At 39.5% G+C, this 26,318-nt stretch overlaps 3 protein-coding genes across 8 annotated transcripts in view; 2 read left to right on the top strand and 1 right to left on the bottom strand.

The window, feature by feature from the left end:
- The window catches only part of FILIP1L (filamin A interacting protein 1 like), a 189,419-nt gene extending 168,082 nt beyond the window's left edge, over positions 1-21,337 (top strand). For 4 of the 5 annotated variants that reach the window (XM_032098414.1, XM_032098413.1, XM_032098412.1 and 1 more), the window contains 3 exons: positions 1,911-4,647; positions 17,472-17,656; positions 18,948-21,337. In XM_032098414.1, coding sequence (XP_031954305.1) covers positions 1,911-4,647; positions 17,472-17,656; positions 18,948-19,038 — 3,013 coding nt within the window. In that variant the 3' untranslated portion in view covers positions 19,039-21,337. The remainder of the gene's footprint in view (positions 1-1,910; positions 4,648-17,471; positions 17,657-18,947) is intronic. The other variant, XM_032098415.1, reaches the window with a different exon arrangement.
- CMSS1 (cms1 ribosomal small subunit homolog) overlaps positions 1-23,995 on the bottom strand; it is a 225,558-nt gene extending 201,563 nt beyond the window's left edge. Inside the window, exons 1-3 of the mRNA XM_032098426.1 lie at positions 23,896-23,995; positions 23,430-23,562; positions 23,012-23,185 (exon numbers count right to left, since the gene is read on the bottom strand). Of these exons, the coding sequence (XP_031954317.1) occupies positions 23,012-23,072 (61 nt within the window). The 5' untranslated portion in view covers positions 23,073-23,185; positions 23,430-23,562; positions 23,896-23,995. The remainder of the gene's footprint in view (positions 1-23,011; positions 23,186-23,429; positions 23,563-23,895) is intronic.
- The window catches only part of TBC1D23 (TBC1 domain family member 23), a 33,143-nt gene continuing 30,483 nt past the window's right edge, over positions 23,659-26,318 (top strand). Inside the window, exon 1 of one of the 2 annotated variants that reach the window (XM_032098419.1) lies at positions 23,659-24,244. In XM_032098419.1, the coding sequence (XP_031954310.1) occupies positions 23,934-24,244 (311 nt within the window). In that variant the 5' untranslated portion in view covers positions 23,659-23,933. The remainder of the gene's footprint in view (positions 24,245-26,318) is intronic. The other variant, XM_032098418.1, reaches the window with a different exon arrangement.

The raw sequence follows: 26,318 nt of genomic DNA, 5'->3' as shown, positions 1-26,318 counted from the left end.
TTTGTTCTGTCAACCAGCAGCATTCCTTCAAACTCATTTCACAAACCTCTCCCCCTCCATTTTCTACATTTTCATATCTGTTTTCCCCATCATGTTAATTGACTGTTGTAAACAATTTGTGACTGCTTCAAGTCTTTGATGTTTATGGCTACTTCCCATTCTGTTAATTTTTCATACAAAGCATTTCATTACATTCAACATAGTGCAACTTAGGCAGTAAAATAGAAACAGTAGGAACTATGAAGATGTTATAAGAAAATTTTATTGTCATGGATTTCTATACAACATCACCATTAAATCAGACGAGTCTGGTGGACAGTTGAGAATGGCAAGGACTTTCTCTCGCTGTGCTGGAAACTACAATGCTTCCAAAGGGGATGCTGCTGAGGCAGCCTACTGCCCAGGATATGCCTTCAGTCAGTCAACAGCTAATTAAAAGCTGTGCAAAGGAGGCTGTTATCTAAACTCTTCCTGAACTAAATGGAAGACTGCAACAGGAACTTGTCAGTGGGAAGCTGTAAAGACTCATCACTTGGACAAGGGCATCACAATAGTGACCATAGACAAATGTGGAACAGGAATCCTAAGTTTCAGCAGCAACTTCCAGACAGTTGTCATCATATTTCAGAGGGGGAGAAAAATAAAGTTTAATGGGTGCTTAAACAGCCATTTTCTACATGTACAGCCTTGATAACCAAGTCATGTCCTTCACATGATCTACACAACTGAGTCTGTACCATACATATGAACAACATACAGATTCTAATATTTTAGTACTTCAACCTCGGCTTTTCAGATTTTTGTTTAATACCAGGATATACTTATCTTGGCTGTAGGAAAAATGTAATTGAAAGGAGGCATATGTGCTGGCCAAGCCTAATCATACTTTAGACCAACTCTACAAGCATCTCCTTGGACAAAGAAAAGTCTCAAAAGAACCTAAGAAGTTATTTGGAGGTTTGTTAGGATCTTACATAAACAAACACACAGCCTTATTCCAAGTCTCTTGCAAATTAAGTATGTTGCATCCCAATAAAGACTGAATATTAACATCAACTTGTAAAACTAATTTTGGAAAATCATCATGAAAACCTTCAAGAATCATGTAAAAGCAGCGTTGCACTTAGGCACATCTGCTAATCCAGGCCTAACACATGTTAAGACATTAGGGCTTTGTTAAGTTCAAAAGGCACAACCTGAATATGTGTTTATCTGCTGACTGCATTTTTGTGTGTGTGTGTGTTTGATACCAAGTCACAAGGCCTGCACTTTCACTAAGGACAGACTTACCTAATTTTGCTCTGATGTGCTGCTTAGGAATTCACATTAGGCAGCCTGACTAACTGTCCATTGTGGCTACATGTCCTTCACATACTCAAATGTCCTTAAGGTTTGATCGTAAAATATCAGGATGGTTTATAAATAAAAAAGTTAGGAGAATTATGATGCTGTAAATTACATCTGCCCTTGGGGGCTGCACTGACCTAAATTCTCAAGCATTATAATTATCACATTTCTTAAAAGAAAAAAAGCCCAACACACACAAAAAGCCAAACAAAGCTTGCATGCACATACCTAGCCTCAGCAAAGAGCTGAAAGACATGCAGCTCCAGTGCAGAATACCAAAATAGTTTTGTTGTACTGATCCCTGTCAAAAATTGAAAATGTAATCAAAGATGCACAATAACTGAAGTTGCTAAGTCTAAATGATCATACTGAATTGTTCATTACAAAGAACTTCTGAATAGAAAGTAAGGCCAGTGGGCACTTTCAAATGATGCTGTAAGGAGAGGTCTGCTTGTAGTTACAAGTGGATGTTCATGGACATCTGGCAGAAATGTCATATTTCAAGTGTGTTTTTAAATGCCCACTAAAATGGCTACAAAATACAATATTATTTCCTCCCACAGATTGAAAAAGCTTCTTGAACAAGAAACAGTGTATCAGGCAAAAAAAGAAAAGGAAAACAACAAGAAAATAGCTAAACTGAAAGAAGAATTAACTAAACTGAAATCCTTTGCTTTAATGGTGGTGGATGAACAGCAAAGACTCACTGAGCAGTTGAATCAGCAAAGTAAAAAAATTCAAGAATTAACCACTTCTACAGAACAAGCACACGAAAAGCTGACTTCTGCTGAAGCAAAAATTCAAGAAGAGAAACAGAGATCCAGCAGGCTGGAAGCTGAACTTCACACCCAGAGCAGTAAGATTTCCCAAGACCAAGAAGCAATGATGGCCAAACTAACCAATGAAGACAGTCAGAATCGCCAGCTCCGGCTAAAATTAACTGCTCTCAGCCGACAAATCGATGAGCTGGAAGAGACCAACAAATCTTTACAAAAAGCCGAAGAAGAACTGCAAGACCTAAGGGACAAGATAAATAAGGGAGAGTGTGGGAACGCCACTCTTATGACTGAAGTAGAAGAACTACGGAAACGACTGCTGGAGATGGAAGGAAAAGATGAAGAGCTCATAAAAATGGAAGATCAGTGCAGAGAACTTAATAGAAAGTTAGAAAAAGAAGCATCACAGAGCAAGAACCTTAAAGGGGAAGTTGATAAACTTAATAAAAGAATTATGGAGCTGGAGAAACTGGAAGATGCTTTCAACAAGAGTAAACAGGAATGTTACTCCCTGAAATGCAACCTAGAAAGAGAAAAAATGTTAACAAAGCAGTTGTCCCATGAGCTGGATGGTTTAAAAGCTAGAGTTGGTGAGCTTGAAGCAATTGAAAGCAAGTTAGAAAAAACTGAGTTTACACTTAAAGAAGATTTAACAAAGCTGAAGAGTCTAACAGTTATGCTTGTGGATGAAAGAAAAACTATGGGTGAAAAAATAAAGCAAACAGAAGAAAAGCTGCAAGCTGTGACTTCTCAGCTCCAGGTGGAGCAAAATAAAGTGATGTCGGTTACAGAAAAGCTGAGGGAGGAGAGTAAAAAGGCACTGAAATCGAAATCTGATGCAGAGGAAAAAATGTCCAGTGTTACAAAAGAAAGAGATGAACTGAAAAACAAACTCAAAGCAGAAGAGGAGAAAGGAAGTGATCTTGTTTCCAAAGTGAATATTCTACGTAAAAGACTTCAGTCTCTGGAAGATGTTGAAAAAGAATTTCTTAAAAATAAACATAAGGAGAGTACTAAATCTAGCACCTCCTTGCAGCAGGAAAACAACATAATCAAAGAGCTTTCCCAAGAAGTTGAGAGGCTTAAGCAGAAGCTCAAAGAAATGAAGTCCATAGAAGATGATCTTATGAGAACTGAAGATGAATTTGAGTCTCTAGAACGAAAATATGTCAGTGAACGGGACAGAGCCAAGCTCCTATCAGAGGAGCTGGAGGCTGTGAAAATGGAATTGGCAAGGTATAAATTAACAGAAAAGGCAGAGTCCAGTCAGGAGCAGCGCCTTTTTATGAAACTCAAAGAAGAGGAAGCTAAATCGAGTCATCTTTCCAGAGAAGTAGATGCACTGAAAGAGAAAGTTCATGAATATGTGGCAACAGAAGACCTAATCTGTCACCTGCGAGGTGATCACACAGTTTTACAGAAGAAACTCCTCCAGCAAGAAAACAAAAACAGGGAGTTAGCAAGAGAAATGGAAAGCCTCACGAAAGAACTGGAGAGGTACAGATCCTTCAGCAAGAACGTCAGGCCCAGTCTCAATGGAAAGAAAATTTCAGATGTGCCAGTTTTTTCTAAAGAAATCCAAACAGATCCCGCAGACAATGAGCCACCCGATTACAAAACCCTCATGCCTTTAGAGCGAACAGTCACCAATGGGCAGCTCTATGAAGACAGTGACAATGAGGAGGAACAAACAGTGTCTTTCAAAAGCAACTCATCCACCGCAAATGCCGCAAACAAAAAATTATGGATTCCTTGGATGAAGTCCAAAGAGAGCCATCCTCAAAATGGAAAGATACACACAAAGCAAAATGGAAAGTGTGCACAGACTGGAGATCTAGTGCTAAGCCATACACCTGGCCAGCCCCTTCACATAAAAGTGACTCCAGACCATGGACAGAACACAGCAACCCTTGAAATAACCAGTCCTACTACTGAAAGCTCTCACTCCTACACAAGCACAGCAGTTATACCCAACTGTGGCACTCCAAAGCAAAGAATAACCATTATTCAAAATGCCTCCTTAACACCTGTAAAATCAAAAGCAGGAGAAGGTTACATGACCCCAGAGCATGTAATTTCTCCTATTACTATGACTACTTTTGCAAGATCTCAGACTCCTGAATCGTGTGGTTCTTTAACTCCTGAAAGAACAATGTCCCCTTTGGCTTTACCTGGCTCAAGCTCTCAGGAACAAACTCTCTCCTCGGAGCCTTTGGAAATGGGAGCCAAGCATGCTGTTTTTAGAGTATCCCCAGACAGGCAGTCATCATGGCAGTTTCAGAGATCTAACAGTACAGGATCGAGTGTAATAACTACTGAGGATAACAAAATCCACATTCATTTAGGAAGTCCTTACGTCCAAGCTCTCACCAATTCCAAGCCCATCAGCCCTTGTAATGCAGTGCAAGACAACAGAACTCCAGCACTAGCCAATGGCCTACCCACTAAGCCCACCAATAAAATCACCAGCAGTATTACTATCACACCAACAGCCACTCCTCTTCCACGGCAATCACAAATTACAGTAAGTAATGTCTATAACTGACCCCCATCCATGCTGACACCCTTACCAGCAACCCATCCTGTTTTTCATCCCAGCAAGAATTATTTGGAACAGCCTCTTTACTTTGGGAAAGATCTGTGCATGAACTATACAACAGCATATGGAACTAACGTTAAGTTTTGCCTGCTTAGTGTTATCAAGTGTGCACTTACTGTATATCTTCTCATTGAAATACAGTTATGTAAAATATTTAGTCTTGCACTTGTATAAATGCATCTTTATGTATTGCCATTTTCAAAATAACTCACATTACTTTTGACTGCAACTTGCCTTGGTAAAATATTTTAACATTACAAAAAAACAGTAAATAATTGATTATTTTCATCATTGCTTGCTGAATATTTTTTGTTTGTTATGTGTGGTTTGTATTTTTCTGCATGTATGGTAGAATTTGAATTAAGCCATAATACTGCCTGCTAATTTCAGATAAGACTTGATTCATTATCTTCCCTGCTATTTCCCAATTCCTTCTAGCCCTCTCATTTCAGGTAATTATCAGTACATCACACACAAACACAAAATATTATGTATTGTATAAAACTGTTTGGCTAAAACTCTTTTTAAACCTTCCTGCAAACTTTGCTTGTAAGTGAACCGAGTTCAGAAGCTTGTATCACAAAGTAATTCTCCCCAAACAAGGGGTTTTTTCCAATACAACAGAAAAACTGCCATCATTTAGGTATGCTCTAAAACAATAAACAGCAACATTTAAATTTCTAAACAATAATTTAGGAGACCAGATTTACATACAATACTCAAATTTTGTCTAAGCTCCTAGCCATCAGTTTGACAAACAGTATACATCACACAGGTACACTGAGGAAGAAACAAGATTACCAAACTATGGCATACCTTCATGTTTTTCACTTCATAGACAGAGAAAGCTTGGCAGCAGCATTAAGCAGCATTACTAGACCAAGTCTCCAAACATGTAGGCCTCTGGGTCTGGGATAAATAGGAGTGCCATACAGAATGGACAAAGCAGGTTAAGGTATTTCAGTGACAATTACAGTGTTTGTGCCTAGGAAAAGGACAGAAATGTAACCGATTCTGTCCTTTACACATGTGCCAAGCAGTCAACTTTAATTTCCCAGAAAATACTGCTGGTGGTGGAGCAGCTTCACATATAATGTAAATCAGTCCAGAAGATCTGGAATGCACTTTTAAAGTTCTCTTTTTCGCAAAAGCTGTACACTCCAAATCTAAATTGTAACAATTGTTCTTATTCTAAAAAGTAAAATGCCCATAAATTTAATGCTTTTGGGGGTGATATTATTTAAAAAAAAATTTAAAACGGCAACCTCCTTATCAACAAGGAAGTTTGCAAGTAAGCAGAAAGTCCCTACCCACTAAACCCTTATCTTTATTCTGCCTATATTCCCTAGAGAAAAAAAATATTTCTCCAGTATAACTTAGCAACGGATTCAGCAAAGAACTTTGGCCCATGATCTCACATAACAAGGGGACTTCTATCATTTTAAGTCCTTTTGACTGACAGGAAACTAAATGTTTATAACTGTAGATAATAACTGCTTTTAGAACAGTTTCTACTGAAAAGCAAAGTCCACCACCCATATACACTTTTTCTCAGTAAACAATGGGAAGAAAAAATATTAAATTATATAATATGTGTGATTGAAATGGATATTAACATATGTATTACAATTGGGCAATGGCAAATTCAAAAAGAGAAGTTCTATGTGGACCTTCACAACCCCAACTTATGTAACCTGAAGTTACTAGGCTTCATAAGAGGTCCTTCTTTCTTGTTTTGGGTCACTCTATCTCCATGGCTGCACAAGTGAGCTCTAAGACCTGGGTCAGAAGGAGTACATAGTCTTATTCTGCAAAGCAAACTTTGACTCACACCAACTTCAGCAAAAGTTACTGATGAAGACAGCAGCCAACACTCAGGCAAGACAAGATTATAAAAATTTTAGAGCGTGCTAATTATACAAACAAGTTACATAATTACATTCAGGTTGCACATTTTTAACTGCAGGGCTCAGTCAAAATTAAAAATCAGTACATTCTCTGCACTTCTGCTCTTTGGGATACTGCATATCCTGCTGAGCCATACCTAAGATCTCTGCAGGAACACATTACAAGCATGGCACTGAATAACTGTGTCTGAAGTACCGACTTGCCAGCATACTAACAGACACCAAATTCTCCAAAAATTAAAGGATTAACATGTGTCCTCCAGAGGCACTAATATTTTCTTCAGTTAGACTGAAAAAGCTTGTAGAAAAAAAATTTAGATCTACCTTCAAAAATACACAGAAGTGCGTTGATCATTAACCACCTGGCTATCTATTATAATATCTTATAAATGAAAAGCACAAATGAGGACACAGCAATAATCACACACAGTCCTCTGGACAATTACCAAGCTATTACAAATAAGGACATTCAGTCTTTAAAGCTAAGATTGGAATACAAAACCTAGATGACAGTTCAAACCATTTATAAGTATAATCCCTGTCTTAAACTCATAATGATTTATCAGTAACTGTCTAATTAACAAAAGACAAAGGAAGCAGCCACTCATGACCATTAACTCCAAAGTAAGGAGCATCAGCACTGCCTGGAAACGAAATTGCTACATTTCCAAAAAACACACCTTGATTAAGGGATTCTTACATTCCCCTACTGATGAAGCAACATCTGTGTAGATTTAACTGACGTCACAGCAAAATTTTTGTCAGTCATTCCAACAGATAAAAAAAATCAAATAATTATTTTTGCCTGAAAGTAAGATTTGCACAATGAAACAGGTTCATTCTGTTTGAATTCCCAAGATCAATTTCAAAGCTGAGAAAATAAACACCTGCATGTATTTGCTGAGAGCTGAAACTTAATTGTTTAAACAGAAAGTTAGCTGTAATTTTATCATAAAATAGCAAATAGAAAGCATAGCTTAAGGAATCAAATTATCGATTTACAAATTAACCCTGAATTGTTCAGATCACCACTCCATATTTCAGAGTACTTCCACTTTGCTGAGAGGCAATATCCACCTACTTCCTTGGCAGACAATAAGAAAGCAGAAGGGCAAGGAGAAATTTAAATAACTTATCTGCACATCAATTCAAGCACTCTGAACAAAAACATCAAGCATAATATTAAAATTCAACAAGTAAGGCAGCTTTTCTAGGAACTTCAACTACTCTAAGTGGTAAGTATTGCTGTTAATTTGGAGGCTGAGAAACTTTTGCTTTCAGCAGTTGCTCAAAAGCCTAAAGTCTGACAGGTATGTAATGATTCATTTAAATGTTACAAGGAAATAAGGTCACATAGTAAGAAGCATATATCAGAGGGATTAAACTGTGAAAGACAGCGTAAAAACAGTTTTCAGCAGATCATAATATCAATCCTTCTCTTTTCCAAACCTCTTGACAAGCATCTCCTCTAAGGTTTAAAAATCTACCTTTTCCCCTTTATGTTTAGTTCCCAGCAAAAGAAAGGGAGAATTAACTGATTAAAAAATGACAGCAGTTACCATCTCACTTCCCTTCATCTTTTTGGGTTTATTTCAGTGAATGATCAATGGACACAAGCAAGGGCAGCACAAACACTTTGGTGCTCAGCATTTTTAAGCCATTCTCTTTATGTGATTAAATATCTCGGAAGAAATACTTGCAATTTTTGTCCTTACAGGGAGGATGGATGAGGGGAGAGAGGGAAAAGGAGGAAAAGCAAAACGAAGAGAATACAAAGTGATAATGGTCATCTGAGACCAAAGCACCCATCCATCAACTATGAGGTAGTATTTCAAGTTATTTAAAGACCTCCTGCAAGTCACTAATTAAGAGCTAGAAAAAACAAAAATTACAGGAGCAGACTGCTAATCTTCCTCATCCGAAGCACTGTAGCCAATACGGTGTCTGGGGACAGAATGTAAGGCTGTAATAAGAAAAAGGTCTGTACGTAAGCATTTCATGCAAGGCTTAGGAAGGCGTGCTCCCCACACTAGGGAAAAAATAATCAGGAGCAGAATTGTACAGCTCTGTTTTCTCAACAAGATTCAATGGATGCTGCAGGGTTAGGTGATGGAAATGGAGTAACCATCTGCAGGATGATTTTGTCCCTAGGAAACAGATATTGAGACAGGCAAAACAAAAACTGACAACTGCCTAATCTCCAGGCTTAAGCAAAGACTACCAAAACATTATGTTACCAAGAAACAGAAGGGAGAAAGATCTTATGGTTCAAATACAGCTACAGCACAAGTGGGTGTATAAAAATGCTTTAAAATTAACACCAAGTACTGTAAGTGGGAAATTGCTCAAAAAAAAAGAGACAAATCATAAAAACTTAAGCGGCATGAAGCGTTTTCACAGATCTGCAGCCAGTGCCCCAAGATGAAGCTGAATTCTCTCTGTGCTGTAGCTAGCACATTAGCCAGTGACCCACCATACTGTGGGCACCCAGAAAGCTTCAAATACCAGAGTTGCCAACCAAATGTAATTCTCTTCTGACCACAAAGCAAAGTACTCTTGAGAAACACTTTTTGTGCACAAGTGGAAAGACCTCTTTAAATCAACATCTCTTCATTTGCCATGCAGTGGTCTGACATCACAGGGTCTTCAAACAGGGATGGGCCAAAGAAGCTCCCTCCCCTTTTTTGCCCCTACCACAACCCAAATTACAAAATATTGCCCTTTCAGTTGTGCTGCCACCACTGTTCCAGAAGGCAGCACTGTGAACCAGGTCAAGAAACTAACCTGAATTTAAAAAAACAAAAGCAAAACCACAAACAAAAAGCCATGCTCCACAAATCCTCTTTTCAAAAAACCAAAACAAAAACCAAACAAACAACCTCAACAAAACAGGATCCATTTCACAGCTCAGCTTTATAAAAGAGCTACATCAGCATAACTGAACGGACAAGCAAAAAGGAAAAAGGAGCATTTTATAGTGCAAACACTGCCAAAGTCCTGGTCCCATCACCTTTGATGCTACCGCTATTGTCTGAAGAGATACAATCTAGCATACAAATACATCACAAAGCACTTCAAATATACAACAAGCATTCATCAGTCCCGTTAACATAATTCTGGATTTCTTTTGGGAGAGAATTGACTTGTGCAAAATCCAAGCAAGGCAGTTTCTAACGTGATTAGTATCTGTATTTTCTTATCCTTGATTGTCTCATATGCAAGCCACTATAGGTCGTTTTATCCTGAAGAAACGTCAATCTTAGCTGGATAAAAGGTAGAGAGCCTTTTATTTTAATTATCATTTTATATATATTAGGAAAAAAATATATATATTGAAAATAGGACTCTGATTAACACACCTTTTAATGTGGCCTTCCAAGAGGAAAAACAGCCTGCTCACAGACAGAAAAAAGTCACAACGGTAAAAGCTAGAGGGTCTTTTTTCTTTTCCATGCAGAACCTCTGTAAACCTTTCCACCATATAAATTGACTAACATAGGGAAAACATACTCAAAGCTTTCAAACAGACAACATTGATAATGAAGACATTTTCACGTTAAAAGGTGTGTGTGGGTATAAGTGCAGCTTCAAACACCTTTAGAAACTGCCACAGAAATACGCAAACATCAATATCCCTACCTGCCCCCAACCTGTACAGAATGATACCCCACTGCCAAGAATCTAACTCAACAAATGCCAGTGCAGCTTTAAACCAAGTGGGCTGCTGGTCTGACCCAGGCTGTATTCTCGCTAACAGCACTGACACTTCAGCGCCTGCAGGAACATCTAAGTGCTGGCACTCCCCTCTGCGGGACACAACTGCTATTGCAGCGTGTGTAGTATTCTAAAAAGGCCACACACTTCTGTTCCTAGGCAACCCCAAGTGCCCTAACAAGGTGCCTGAGACCCCTTCGACTTTTAAGGGGCAAAGGGAAGATTAACAGCAAACAACTGTTCACTCCAGCTGCATGATGATGCTGATGAATCAGCCCCAGGTAACCTCGTCCTACGGGAGTTAACCCACAACATAACCTTACCCTTCCCTGCATCTTGTCAATTATCTACTAGAAATGAGTCTTTAAGTCATCAAAAGTTTAAAATATTATCATCACACTTCCCAGCAAAGGCACGTCCTAAGAAAAGTAAGGCACATAACAGAATTTTAGAAACTAAAAATACAACTTCGGCCTCCAACCCTTCTTTTCCCCACAACCAGAAAGTAGATTTAAACTTGGCATTCAGGATATAAGACCACAGTGACACATTTAAGTACATTAGTGCAAATTGTGTCACATATATAGAAATGATTTCTAATATTAATACAGATTTTTCTGTCAAATATGCCGTATTATTGAAATCAAGAGCACTGTAATAGGGCAAATATCAGCAGAAGAGTAGAAGATGCAGAAAACAGAGCTTAAAAAGGATCTCAGGACATTTCTGAGCCTATTCCCTCACTATAACTTGACTTAAAACCTTCCAAATGAAAACCTGGTTCATATGGTTCTAAAAAACTCCTGCAGTGACAACTTCACAGTTACCCAGGAATATGTAACAGGGCTGAAATACCCTTGTATTAAGAATCTTGCTAATTTCTAAATTAAATCTATGTTGCTGAAATTGTACTCCAGTATTCTCTTTCCTATCTCCCCCACTGGACTTTGAAAATTATTTTCTCTCCAACACATACTAGAAGACAATTATTACATCTCTTCTCAGTTTTGTTTTCTCCAGATTAAACAAACCCAATTGCTCTTCCACTTAATAGCTCAAGTACTATGACTCTAGAGATTACTGGAGAGTCATTTTCCCTCTGCTGAGCTGTTTATAGTGGTGTGACAATGCAGTGAGCCAAGCCAGACACCAGCCTGGCTGAGGTCTCACCAGTGTTAGTAAGAGTAAGGATTTTACACTGCTCCTGCTCACACATCTCAGTATAGTCACACACACACGTGTGTTGCATAAAAGGGAATTCAGAGCAACTGAGACTTCTCACTTTGGATTCCTAGAAAACAAATGCCAAGACTTAGTGAAAGAAAAGTAAAGAAAAGGAAGTATCTGAATGCTCTGTGCAGTTGAGGATGCCTAACCAGAAATTTCAGCCAAAGCTGTCTGGCTTGGAGACCAAAGGGAATATTCAAGTTTATCACTTAATCTTAACTCGTTCTCACTTGCAGACCTGGCTTTCATTCTGACTGCATTCAATCATCCAGGAACAAACTTAAGTCTGGCAAGAGGCACGCTTATGCACATATATACATGGGCTTCTGCGTGAAGGATCTTCAGCGCCATCCCCTGGCCACTTTCACTAAAGCTGAAAGTGATACTCGAATTTCTTAAACTAAAAATTTAAGCAGTGAGAAAGAAAGTTTATCTGAAGTTATTTCGCCTAGATCAAATGCTACGATGATGTAGAAAGACAAGAAAACTTACAGCATAAGTACTACATGCTCCTCCCTATTTAAATGAATAAAGTTCAAACAGGAAGCAAAGCACACGTCATACTTCCAGAAGGAAAAAGAAAGGATTAGGACCAAAAGCAGGAGAACTACTTCAACAGCACAGAAACAGAAATATTTTCTCTCCGTGACACTTCCACACACACTTGCCTTATCCCACTCCCCAGAAAGCAAGCATTGCATTGTGTTAAAAGCTCGCCCATATAAATAAGCCACCTCTGTCCCTATGGGAGAGAAAAAAGGTGGGTATGGAATATATATCCTGGTATTTCAGAGCATGCTTTCTCTGTTGTCTTTCTGAAATTAGAAGGGGCATTTTGACACTAATGTGTGAAAACTTCTCAATTATCACCTGTGCCAGTGTTTGTCCCCATCCCTGAAGTATCCACTGTCATTTGCTAAGAGACAACAAACGTAGTCCCTGTGTAGAGTTCTCACTCTAACACCCTTTCTTCTGCCAATTCCTATCACAGGCAATTAATGTCTGCTTCAGAAGTTACTTTAAAAATGAAGTTAAAATGCAGCTTTCTTGATTCTTAGATCATAGCTTGCCTTGAAAATTAGCTTTAATTGTTTATTTCTCCAACTAAGCACTACTGACAAAAACTTGGCTATTCTCCAAGCTTAATGCCTTGAACCAATATGGTGCTGTTGTACTTAGAGACAGATGTACCACATAATCTAATTTAAAATATGCGGCCAGTTTAATGTTTTTGGGGTTAGTTGTCATTGCTGTTGCAGTAATTATTTGCTGATGCTTATGTAGACTCGTCAAGTAAAGGAAAACTGCATAACTACTCAGATAGGTCACTCCTGGGCAATATTTGTTTCTGGGGGTGTTTCAAGAGCATTAATGGGAACTCACAAGGGATCTCCAGAACATGAAAGGCAGCTGAGCTTGCTTTTTGAAAAATAAACATATCCTTTTTTCTCTTCTCTGCCTTCGAAAGATAGCAGATATAAAAAGTGGCCTACAGACAGCAACTCAAGGAGACATAACTAAACAGCAATGATGAACACAAAGCCAGCCAATTCAGAACAAAAATGAGAATTCAAAAAAGAACGAGGGAGACTAAAAATATTCATCTTGAAGAAGATGAACTGGTAGAAAGGATGCATACACTTGAAGAGAAGTAATTCATGGTGTGCACACAGATTTCCCATACTAAGTTAAAAATCAAATTGAAAAGGCCCACCAAAATCTATATATTAGGGGTTTTTAGTCATTCAGATCTGTCTAAAAACCAAACCAGACATCCCAAGATACAAGCCTGCTATAGCCAGTGTATCTGCTTACATTACTCTACACTAAGCAGTAGGGAAGGACCTAGGAGTATTACACAAGGATTTTCAGTACACATACAACTGAACCAATGCAAAATTTTATATATGGTTACTCCCAAGTGCTTTCCAGACAATTCCCACATAATGCCATTCCTTCTTTATGGATACATCTTACAGCAGCTTAAGCACTGATCCAGTCAACTGACCCAAAATGTTCTGTTTACAACTCTTACCTGAGATTCACAATTTTGAGCGTAAGTTCTAGAAAATAAACAAAGTTTAGTCCTTGATCTAGCTATGCATGTAACTGAATTCCAAAGTGTCAATAAATGTTTTCTGTAAATTTAAGTTATTCAGTCTTTCCTCTCCAGAATTTATATCAGGAATGATGAAAACCACCAATTTTTAAGTGCTGTATGGGGAGGAAGAGAACTACATGGGCAGTTGGTGAAATCCTTGCCTTCATCATAAGTTAGATTGGTACAATCATTGAAGAGCAAGTTCAGTTGTCCTGGCAGAGAAACTTAGCACTGATATAGTTTATTTGTATAGAAAAAAAAGCCCCATAATACAGCTGTTATCCTTAATTTTGAGCCTATGCCAGGAGCTAGAGCAATTCAGTTATTGTGGCTACAATCAAACATGACACAAGTTAAAGAGAGCAATACAAACTCTGTACGCAGATCCAACCTTGACAAGTCCACCAGTTATAATGCAGCTCTAGGCACTAAATGATAAAAATGTAGATGTATTCAATATTGTCATTCAGAACTGCAAAATACAGCATCTTTTTGAATCACAAAAACAAATTTGACTGAAATGAAATCTGATGGTTCAGAAGGCCACATTTTCAATGGTGGTTTTAATGAACTAGAAACTGATGCAAACTATAGGCCAGAGCACAGGGATATTTCAACACCTAATTTTCACTGATTCAATAAAACCTTAGAGCCTGAATAACAGTCAGATGCACAAAACCTGTAAAAATCTGGGCCTACGAATTCTTCCTGAAGTACTAACATGGCTGGTCAATCAACTCCAGACATTTGTAACCTAAGGAAGCTCTGAACTGGAACACTTTCCAAAAAAACCCCAAACCAAACAACCAAACACAACTCTTAGAGATACAATCTCACTTTAGCACGCAAGACTTTACATAAATATTTTTATCTATTCACCTCAAAATACTTAGCAAATGATGGCTAATCTAATTCTTTTTATAGTTGGGAAACTGACACATTTTCTATCATCTCTACAATTATATCAGATAGCAGCACTGCCAGTAATAGCCCACCCAAACATTTTATTCTCAATACTATGCCTCATCTACCAGGCCATACCACATGGTCAGAGGCAAACTCTTCCAACTCAGTACTGATGGAAAGCCACAGAGCAGTAACACAACTATCCTCTCCAACATCAATTCCTTTCTTAACACAGCCTGTTTAGTAATTGAAGCAAAATGCTTTTTGGTTTGGGGGCAAAGGGGAGATTCTTTCTTTTTTTTCCTTTCCTACTAACATTAGGAATGCTAAAATTCCAGACTATCATGAAAATGCATGTTAATTTTGTTTATGCAGCATTTAACAAAGAACTTCAGTCAAGTTTAAGTGAAAATACTGGGGTGCAGTGCAAAAGGAGAACTTCGCTGCCACCCAGAGGTAAAATCTTGAAGGGACACAAGGAAAGAAAAACGCATCTTTTTCCGTACTCACTTTCAAAGCCAAACTCTTTCCTTTCTCAAGGCATTAAAAAAAAAAAAAAGCACTACAAATCAAAACACGCTGATTTTAAAAATTAAAACATGAAAGAAGTTTTAGACACTCAGACTCCATATCTCATCTTTGGTAGTGACCAGTGTTAAATGCCGATGAATGTTAAGTACCAGGCACAGAGAGTAGAAAATCGAGCCTCTGGCAGCCTGCAACTTATGGCAATCCACAGCTGGAATCTCCACACATCTTTGTGTTCAGCAGTCCTTGATGGATGCCCTGAATCAGCATTAATTCTCTTGAAACCAAGTTATATCATTACCTCAAAAACTGCCTGTCCCAGTGAGTTTCACAGCTCATTGACAAGGGAAAACACTTTTCACATACCTTCAATCCGCCTCGTGGATGCCCTCCCAAGCATGCTAGAGAATTGCCCTATTCACTGTAATGCTACTACATTTCTGTTGTTGTTTATTTTTCTCACCACAGTCTATTTTCCAATCTTGAACAGGTTTAGTGTATGTTATTGATCCTCACTCAGAAGACATTTCATAATTGATAGTCTTTGCCACCTTTTCTGCATTTTGGCATGCCCTTTATTGAGCTGTTTGGACAAAACCCTGTAAAACATTCACAATGTAGGTATGGTTTTGATTCACACACTAAAAAATGATGGGGTTTTTCTTGTACTCTTTTCCTAGCAATTCCTAACTTGTCTGTTACCTTTTTGACAACTGCCAGTTGCTGAGCAATGAGGACAATTTACAGGGATTCCAAGATCTATGTTCTTAATGACAATAAATGTCACTACTGTATGTGAACTAGTTTTCCCTAAATATATTATTTTTCAATTATTAACACTGAACTGACACGCATTTTTACTCAGTAACATGAATTACTGTCAGCTCTTGCTTCTACTACTCTCCCTGTTATACCACATACAATTATTATCATTTCAGTAGTCTTCCTATGCAGTTTATGAATATGTTGAGTATCAGAGGTGTCTGTGAGGTTCAGATGCTATCTCCACTATACTATTAAAAACTAGCTCACTGCTCTGCTACCTATCCACTCGCCACTAATTAACCTTGAGAATTTTCCTTGTTTTTCCACAGTGTCCACACAAGATCTGACCTCATGAGATTCTTTTGTTAGAGACCACTGTCAAATTTTTTTTAAAACCACAATATAGAATGGTCATATCTATAATAGTAAGTTAAAAACTTACCTACATCTTTCCCTCCCACATGGGTCTCATCATTAAACAAACCACACTGTTCTAGGAGATTGTTACTATTTTATCTCTTTGTTATCATACTTCAATTAAGCCCAGGTTGATTTTTTTTCCTTACTCATGATCCAGTAAGCACATCTGTGACATGCAAACTTCCCCCAAATTCCTCTGCACTGAGCACATGCAATGATCTGATGTTGGCTCAGCTTTATTCTATCGAAAACCCCTGTCATACACAATTATCTACAGGTAAATGGCAAGCTTTTGATTTGTGATTATTTTTATTTTTTTAATCAGCCCAGGCAGACCATTATAGCCACTAGGAAGTTTTCTCAAAACCCATTTCGATCTAGCTCGTTCTTATTCATACTTAAGTCACCAGAATTCCAACACTGTTTTCTATTGTCCTCATTTGAACACCATTTCCATCTTATGTTTAAAAAAAAAAAAATTTAAGTGACGTTCTTTTACCCTTAGCTTGACTGAAAAAGGTATATAAAAATGCTTGTGATTCAAAAAGGTTTTCTGATGAGTAGTGGATGTTTAATCCTTGTTTCAGATAATGGTATCTTTCAAACAAGCTTCTTGCCTTTATAGTTCTTCCCCCCTTTTCAGTGCACATAATAACATTTTCTGGTATATTTACTTCTTTTGCAATTAAATATGACTATGATGCATTCTGGAGGGAGGATTGTCTCACAAATACATTAATTTTGTGTACACTGGTCACTGTCAAAGAATGATCTCTCACAGTAAAGTATGAGCTGGGTATTGCCTGCTACTCAGGACTGAATCAAGATTTGCTTCTGCATGTGGAAGTTCTCTGATTATTCACCCAGAGAACTCACACAGTTCAAGACTTTGCACTGCATCACTCAGCTCCTAGGGCTGATACTTAGTCAGCTGACAGACAGGAAACCCCTCTTATTTATACTCTGAGTTTCAATCCATTGAGATTCTGTGATATTCACCAATCAAATAGGTAAGTTAAATACAAAGCTTCTGCCTTATTACCAGAGATAAAGGAAGTTCAGACAAACAGTTCCAACAGCAGTGCATTCGGATTTACAAAGTGGAAAAGGCACTACCAAGCTAAAACCACCATTTGTTTCTCCTCTCTAAAGCATGATTTATCTTCTTGGTTTATTTCCAGATTACCAATACGTTCCGTCGTTCAATTCCAACTCGGATCCCCAAACCAAAGCCTGCAAGCACAACCAAAGCACCTGTCAAAATTCCTGCTGGACATCTCAACAAACCACTCCAAGACAGCCCTTCTGGAAAGATACGCATTGTAAGGACCGTGTCTAAAGCCTGCCTTCAAGGTGGAGGGAGAAGGTAAATAATTTTCTGTGATCTATGACATTAAAATGGATTTAATCTGAATCTCAGCAGCAGTTGTTTCCACTGGGGAAAAATCGGAAACCATCCACATGGTCAGCACATCAACGGGCACCAATCACAGGACATCAGGAGACAGCCAAATTCTTAGGAGCCAAAGTTAACTGCATGTCTGCAGGGACCATGCTCTGCCCCATTTTTTCTGGTGCAATTCCAGGTTTTGGTGCTCACAGTACAGGAGCACAAGACACAAATAAATTGCTACTGTAAGTTCAGTTTTGACATGTTATACAAATAACAACAGTAAGATTGTCTCAGTAGATTTATAAAAACATGATCACATGAAGAGAGGTTGCAGAAGGTTTTGTGTTTTCAAAGTTGTTTTTTGCAATTAAAGTGTCTCAGTATGGATATCCTAAGTTCAGCATTAAAGGTGAAATGAAGAGAGGCATGGAGAAATCTGCTCTTGTATAACGTATTGAACTTAAGAGAAATGCAGAGCTCCTTGCTGTGCCAAGCATCACTTTAAAAGATGATGTGAAGATAAGCAACTCCCTCCTCGAGGAGTTAACTAGTGTGATTATCTCCACTCCAATTCACACAGATGTTATATTAGGAAAACAGATGTGAGAATCAAGATGGATATTGTTTAAATCAGCTGTATCAACTTCCACCATTTGCACTACAGTATTTAGACTTCAGTTCACTTAAACAGTATTTCAGAACTGATCAAAATTAGTATCAAGCTTAACAGTAAGTTGCGGCTTACACAGAAGTGCAATTTTATTCTTGCATTCCTCCACAATTTTGCCCTTCCTTTCAACTGCTCACATTCACTTAAAAATATGTAACTGGATTCATTGCTCCTAGGGAAGGTTTTTTTTTTAACTGAACTCTTTGCACAAGAAGTTCTAGTTCATCCATGAGAGAATTTGCCTTTTTGCTTTTCTTAAAGAATAACTTCTTCAAAAGACTTAAAATTCAATGTTTCCTTTCAGCCAACACACGCCCAAAAAAACCTCAAACCAAAAACACAAAAAAAACCATTAGAAAAGGCTCCATGCTCGTTGTCTCCAGTATTCTGAAAAATAGCAATTGTTGTTCTGCAAGAAAATTTCTCACAGTTCTATAGAATGTTAAGAAACACTAACAAAATACTACTACTACTGCAAGGAACCCCCACACCAGAATCCTGTAATACCAACTAACACAAGTTACTGTTTTAAAATATAAAAATTCATTTCTTTCTCTGGTATTAATGTCTCCCTCATTCTTCTTCCCCTAACAGAGTGCATTCCAACAGTCTAAATGGCTCAACTGATAATATGTGGGAAAACTCCTTACACATAGGTGTTTCTTTAAGAACTGCCAAATCCTAATTCCTAACTAAAGCAAAAGCTGGTGGTGATCACAGTGCCATAGCCAGAACTGCAATCTTTTTGCTGAAGCAAGGAGAGAGTCTGATGCATTCAGTTACCCGATTTTTCCCTTTTATTTCACAGCTAAAAGTTTAACCTAACCACTGAGACAGTACAACACGTTAGTACTGCTGTGTGACTGTTTTTGCAAACCCACAAGAAACCTATGCCTTCCTCAACAGCTTCACAAGAAATTCTCTAGAAGTACTCAAAAAAAGTTTTAAAAGATCAGTCTACTGAAAAATTAGCTCAGCTGTGTCCCACAAGACACACCCGTGTTAATATGCAGACATTAAAGAATGACTTTTCCATAGTAAAAAGGAAAAGCTTCCAGTTTTATTCACTAAATCTGCAGCTGTCAAGTTCTGAGACTCCATATCATGTATGCTTAGATCCAAATACAGCTCACAGAAGCACACCACTGCAACTTGCAGAGTGAACGTATACAGATGTGAAGAAACACAGATTTGAAAAAGCAGCTGTCAACTCGGCATGCTTATCAGAAAGATCTTCAAATACTGACCAGGGTCCATCACAAGGGACAGCAACTCATTGATGAGCCAAAAAAAAAAAAGCTACAAACCTCGTCATACAGAGTCCAGCAACAGATCTCAGCTCTGAAGAAGCAACAGTGCTCCCTCACACTGAATGCACTACAACGAAGCGTCTGCTTCTCAACAGCTGCAAATCACACATTACAAATTAACGTTACAAATTAACGTTACTGGCACCCTTCAGTAGGCACAGAGAAAAGAGAACCTCTGGCAAAAGAAATCAATTCCTGCAATAGCATCCTTTGCCTTAGAGCCCACAAAGGATCCCACAAGCACTGCCAAATCATCCTCCATGGTCCCATATCATACTTCTTATCTATTTGTGCTGCTGACATGCAAGAGTTTTGCTCCTGTCTCACAATGACACAATTAATTCCTACCTATGAGGGGCAGGGCCCACATAGACTCCTACTTAGGGATCTAAAACTGACGAATGGGGATACTACACTCCTATGGGATTAAGGGCAATACAGAAAGCATGGAGAATGAAAGACAAGGAGTGGTAACACAAAAGGAGGAAACTGGAAGAATTTCTGTAAAACAGAAGTCCATCCCTCTCCCTCAAACTGACTGGGAGATGTGGCACACTGGCTACAGGCAAGATCCAGACATTCACAGAGCTGTGAGAATTGCTCCTTTCTGTTCACGGAGAGAAGAGGAAAAAGTTGGTGTCCTTCACCAGTACGAAATAAACTCCTCTGAATTCCTTATCCTTTCCTTTGTAATTCTGAATGCAATATAAAAATCACATAAAAGACTGGACAAAGTTGTGACACAATCTGGAAAAAAGGGAGGTAAGGAAGTCCTGCAGTTGCATGACGTGGAACATGTGTAACACTAAACTACGCTGCTAAGTAGAGAATAATCCCTAACCACTCCCTCCACAAATCTCATCTCAAAGGTTTGCTGAAGACGTTATTGGGCAAGATTCTTTAGTTTTTGTCATAGTTTTGCCTTTGACAAGGTAAAAAAATGGGTAATCCCTTTAGCATTTTCTTCCTTGGATTTTTTTGGCTTTTTCTACGCCTATAGATCACTCGCAGCAGGGTAAACATTCATGTCTCAAGGTGAGAGCAACTACCTTTAATATGGACTCTAAAATAATGACTTCCAATGATGTGACCAGAAGCAAATTTAGAATTCCTTACATATCCATACACCAGGATATATACTTATATATATTTTGTGTTTTCATACTCTTCAGGTGTTCCACCTGAAAGATGTTCATACTTTTAAAAGTAGCCTTTTCTAACTACAAGTTTCTCAAATCTAAAATACTTTTGAGAGCTGAGTTATGATGAATATTCTGTAGGTCAGAACTTATTCTAGGTTAAAGGATCTGGCAAAAGATCAGTATTTTAAAAGTACATTTTGAATTCTGCTTTGCACCTAGAGTTATGGCAGAGATGCTATTTTTAAATAGGTCAGCAAATGAGGTTCGATAGTATTTTTTTTAACAAAACTTGATGTTTCACAGAAATAAAATTGACCAAGTCTGTCAAAGGTGCTCACTAATGTGCAATTATTTTCTTGTATTGCTGCCTACATCATACATTGTGAACCCTGATTTCCTCTTTTATGCCAACTGATTTTAAAGCATTTTACAGCATCAATAAGATGCTGTACAAATTAACCTTTGATTTTACCTGTTTTACGTGAAAAATAGCTACACAAAATAAAAGTAACAGACGTTTTATGTTTACTAACAGCTTGTGTCAACTCCATGCAACAAAAAGAACCTGCCAACAAGTTTACAAAGGTGGGCTACAGACAGCAGAGTACATGGTTTGCACAACACTCACCTGTAATCACTACTTGTAACACACTCAAAGAATGTTCTTGGAGTAAAGTGTACAGGATTGGGTTAGACACCTCCAGAGGTTATTTTCCACCTGAATTATTTTAAAATACAATTGTGAAAATCCCAAGGAGTTTTTTGTAAATGGAAAAGTTGTCGTTAACCATCTCACCTCAAAGTCAGATGGCTCATCCATCATGTCAAAAGTTTATAATCAAAGTCCTGCTCTGTATCCTATTTCTAAAGGAAAGCTGCAAACATCGTAACAGTCACCTAACCACCCACCCTAAATAAAACCTGTGGCTGGCAGAATGTGCAGGTAGGCTCTTAAGAAAAATTCCTAATGAAGAGCATTTACCAGGGGAACTGGGACTGCTTAAGAGACCTATATGAGACTAAAAATAAAAATTAAATGCTCAGAAGCCTAATTAGGTCTTGTGACCCCTCTTTATTATATACATACAATTTTTGTATTGCTTCCTCTCTAACTATTCTCCAAGTACCTTTCACAGGAAATAAGCACCAATTTTCAAGACATTGAAAGAACTGGAGTCTTTGCAGAGGTGCAGATAACTCCCAACTCTTGCCAATATGGCATTAAAAAAGAAATTTAAAATAACAATCAATAAAATAGGGCACTATAAAGTCTAAAGTCATTTTAGTTGCCCAGATCTACCTAAATTTTCACATTAAATGTAAACATTACAGAAAAAATATTTTATAGCCTGTGGTTTTGAGACACATTGAAAAAATACAAGCATGTGAACCAGGTATCATAACCATCAGGAAAAAAAAGACAAATCAGTCATAGCACTATACTCCAAGGAGCAATGGCTGGAGAAGAGCTGTTTAACTCCTGCCCTTTTACAGTAACACATGGCAAGGGTGATGCGACACACCCCAGTGAGCACATGGGTGATGCTTTTCAAGTACCACAGATACTTTTCCCTCCAAAGACTCTAGTACGGATTTACTGTTTCCAAGGTCTTACAGAACTGTAAGTAAGTTCATGTCAATAATGGCAAACACAATCACAAAATATTCTGAGTCAGAAGAGACCCACAAGGATCATACATTATACAAAAGTCTTTCATCAAATAAACTCTTGGGAAGAAAATACAGTTTGGAAGGTAAATGAATGCAAGGGAGATCTGAGCTCTGAACTCAAAGCAAGAGGTTTTCCCATTCCCCTCGCCCCGGTTTTTAAGCTTCGCTTAAACGTATTTCTGTTTTGTGGGTTCCTGTTGTTACCTAAGCACTGGTATTTTCGTTTGCTGCTCCATCGTCTATCCCAGGGCTCCAATCAGAGACTGGACATCAACTCGCTGCAGAGATTCTGCTTACAAGCAAACCCGCCCTCGGTAGAAAGCAGGGAAAAGCAGGCACAGGGGGAAAAGCGAGTGAGAGTGGAAAACCTGGAGAAGTAAATTAAAAGCAGAGAAGGGAAAAGCGGAGGGGGGAAGTGGAAAAAAACCCCAAAATCCAACGAAAAGAAAGGAGAGCAGGAAAGGAGGATGGGGGCTGCCTCTCAGGCAAAATGCTTCAAGCCCAGCGTGAGGAGCGAGCTCCAGGAGACGCGTACCTGGAGTACCGCCCGCGCCGGTCCCGGTGTCCCACCACGGCTCCTCCAGCGTGTCCCCCATGCCGCCGCCGCCGCCGCGCCACGGCGCCTGCGCACTGCCCGCGGGGCCGGGCCCGCGGTGCCTTGGGCACGCCTGGTACCGCGGCTGACATTACATCTTAACAGAACAGCCTCCTGAAACAAAAGTAGACCTTTAAATGCACGTTGGAGATTTTTTCCCTTTTTTTTTTTTTTTAAGTGGAAAATATAGGAGTAAGAGAAAGGGAAAAGGCATTAAAAGTATTACCCTCTCCTTCATAACATTCATTTAATTGCCTCAACCCGGTTTTATACTGTGAAATACCTGCTTTCTTGGTTGAGGTAATTCATGTAATGTTTTCTGAGGAACAGATACGTGCCTGCAGAGGGTGCGCCTTACCTTGGAATGAGTGCTCCCGGCGCTTTGGGGACCGGAGCCCGCAGGGTAAGCGTGCCTGTCCTGTATCTCTCCCCACAGGAGCCGTCCCGCTCTGAGCCTGGGCCTTCCCTACTGGAGCACATCCCGAGTCAAGCTGTGGACGTGAAACAGACCAGTGTAAGGACTGGAATTCCCCATAAGGCGGCAGGTTATTCCACGTATAACCCGCCCCAATGATTTTTCTGAATTTCTATTGAAGTATACTATTCTTTTTTCCCCTTTGAGGATGCAGGTGGGTAAGGAACGTCCGTGACAGAGAGCTTTAGCGTTTTTCTGCCCAGGGTTGCTAATGGACGTCACTAAGTGATTTTTAGCCCTTGGAAACAGAGCTCTGCGTGAAACTTGTGCATTTCCCCGACTCGCGAAGTACGTACAACCTGTGGCACATTAAACACTGTGGGAGAAGTCACTTAATAACCAAACCTACATCTGGCAAAGCAGTTCAGCTTTACGAAAGCCGAAACCATGCAAATCTCCGGCAGACCGGCCCGCGGCCCTGTTCCAGGAGCGCTCCGCGGCCACTCCCTCAGAAGCTGGCCCTGCTCCGTCCTCTCCCCCGCCGCCGCCCCGCCCTCCTCCCGTGCCCGGCTTCCGCGCTTTGCGGCGCGCGCCCTCATTCCCGGCGGCGCGGGAGGCGGGGACAGCAGCCGGGAAGGGGACAGGCTTTGGGAGGAGCGGCGTCGGGAAGGAAACGCCTCCCGAGCGCGCTTTACGGCCGGTCGAGCGGGCACGTCAACAGCTATGGCGGAAGGGGAAGAGACGCCGCCGGGCAGCTGGTGAGTTGTGGGGGTGTGGGTGCCCTCCCCTCCGCAGCGGCGACCAGGGGGACGAGGGCAGAGAGGCCGGAGCGCCCCGGCCGCCGCCGCTCTTCCCCCGGGATGCGCCGCGCTCGGGGCGTGTGCGGGGTCGCGCTGGGAGCCCGCGAGGAGCCCCCGGCAAACGCCGCCGGCGCTCGGCGGCTCTGGGAGTCCAGAGAGGAAGGGCCCCGTCAAAACACGGGCGAGACACAAAACGAGGGCCGTGCCCAGCCTGGAGCCAGGCAGTCGCTCCAGTTTAAAATGACAGCTTTAATATGCAGTAGGAGCTGCTTCAGGAGTCTGCCTGGAGTGGAGTTGCTTTGTTCAGTTCGTTTCCCCTTTCGCTGCGTGCCTGCTCTCAGGAACAGGTGACAGCAGTGGGTCCTGCCTCGTTTTCTGAATGATTTTGCTCACCACCCTTCCTTAGTACAGCTATTACTTATAATGGATTTTACATTGGACCTCTAGGACAAGAATAGAGACTATTTCTGGAGCGTGTATAGGATCATTTTGATGGTAACAGTGATGTGATTTCAGTATTTGTTGCATGTGTATTCACTCAAGATTACTGAGGCTTAAATAAATTTTGTGTTTAAACACTGAAGCTATTCTTACTGCACCCAACATTCATTTGCATCTTCACTTTGGTTTTGTCTTTGCGCTTCTGCATTGCATGTGATTTCTTTCTGTGGCTCTGTGCCACACCATTGCTCTTTGTCCTTTCCACGTATATGCTTTTCAAGCAGTTACATTACAGACCTGATTTTTATGATCATTTCCAATCTGACGTTTTTGCTTTTAGGCTCTATTTGATGTGGTAGATTTAAAGTTTCCTGCAAACTGAGCTTAGCCTTCTTTGTGCTTCGTTATCTCACTATAAAGAAGCCAGAATACACACGCAGGTGTAGGTGGGACCTCTTCTTTGTTGGTTCTATAAGTACAGCTCTTGGTTAAAACAGCTTAGTGTCATTAACTAGAAAATGAAAGTTAGTTGGTGTCATTTTTTATTCGTGGTTTTCTTCTTTTTTTTTTTTTTTTTACTTACAGCCTCAAAATTTATGAAGCTCTTTCTATAAGTACAGTGTTGCATATGCATTATTTCTAAATACGGACCTGACTGTTGGGCCATGTAATTACAAAGAGAAGGATGGACTCACTGGCAGTGCAGTCTTGACACTGAAATACAACCCTGGACACTGAATAAGAACCATGTTCAAATACTGAAAATCTGAAAAAAATACTTCAAATGACTTCCATTACTAATATTGGAAGAATATTGCTGTCTCCCAGATCACAACAAACTTCTCTAGAATTTCTGTTAAGGATGAGGATGGGTGTCTTTCCAGACTATTTCAAGGCACAGCCTACACTGTTGATATTCTGACTGGCAGCTTCAAAACTATAGTGAATTTAATATGTTGGTGGTACTAGAAAAGGCAAACTTGAAGGCATTTGTTAAAACAGATGTTTTAAGTCTTTGTGGGAACAATTCAAGAGGTTTATGCTTAAATGCTACATTAGTATGTGATGGTGCATCCTGTTACTAGAGCTGTATGCTGTGAATGAAAAAGCTGCATTCCATATTGTTTGCTTAGAAACTTCACATGGCTTTTTGGTTTTGTTTTCCTGTTTTGGCTTTTGTTTAAAAGCCAGGTTCAGTGGAGTATTTTCTTTTTCATTTATTGATTTAAACTGTTGTCTTGTATTCATATTTCAATGCTGTGAACAGATGTTCAAGGAGCTTTTTGGTGTAAATTACTACACTATCATATTTTGAAGTATATAGAATTTGAAGTTTTAAAAATCCCCAAACATAAAATGATACCTACGTATGCCTGAGCTCTATTGGGAGCAAAACTGGCAGTGCTGATTCCATATCCTCTCTTCACTTCCTTAAGAGGATTAAAAGGCAGATGGAATTTTATGTTCAGAGACTGTTGCAGCACCTTGAGTGTGTAGAATCTAGACGTGCTCACTAACACAAAATTCCCTGGTTTTTTTCCCTGTGCTAACTTGTCATGCAGTGCTGGTATAAGTGATTCGGGGGTGGTGG

Source organism: Corvus moneduloides, chromosome 2 (genome assembly GCF_009650955.1).
Source record: "Corvus moneduloides isolate bCorMon1 chromosome 2, bCorMon1.pri, whole genome shotgun sequence".
Lineage (NCBI taxonomy): Eukaryota > Metazoa > Chordata > Aves > Passeriformes > Corvidae > Corvus > Corvus moneduloides.
Note: the sequence above shows the minus strand (reverse complement) of the source record. Positions and strands in the feature narration are given on the sequence as shown.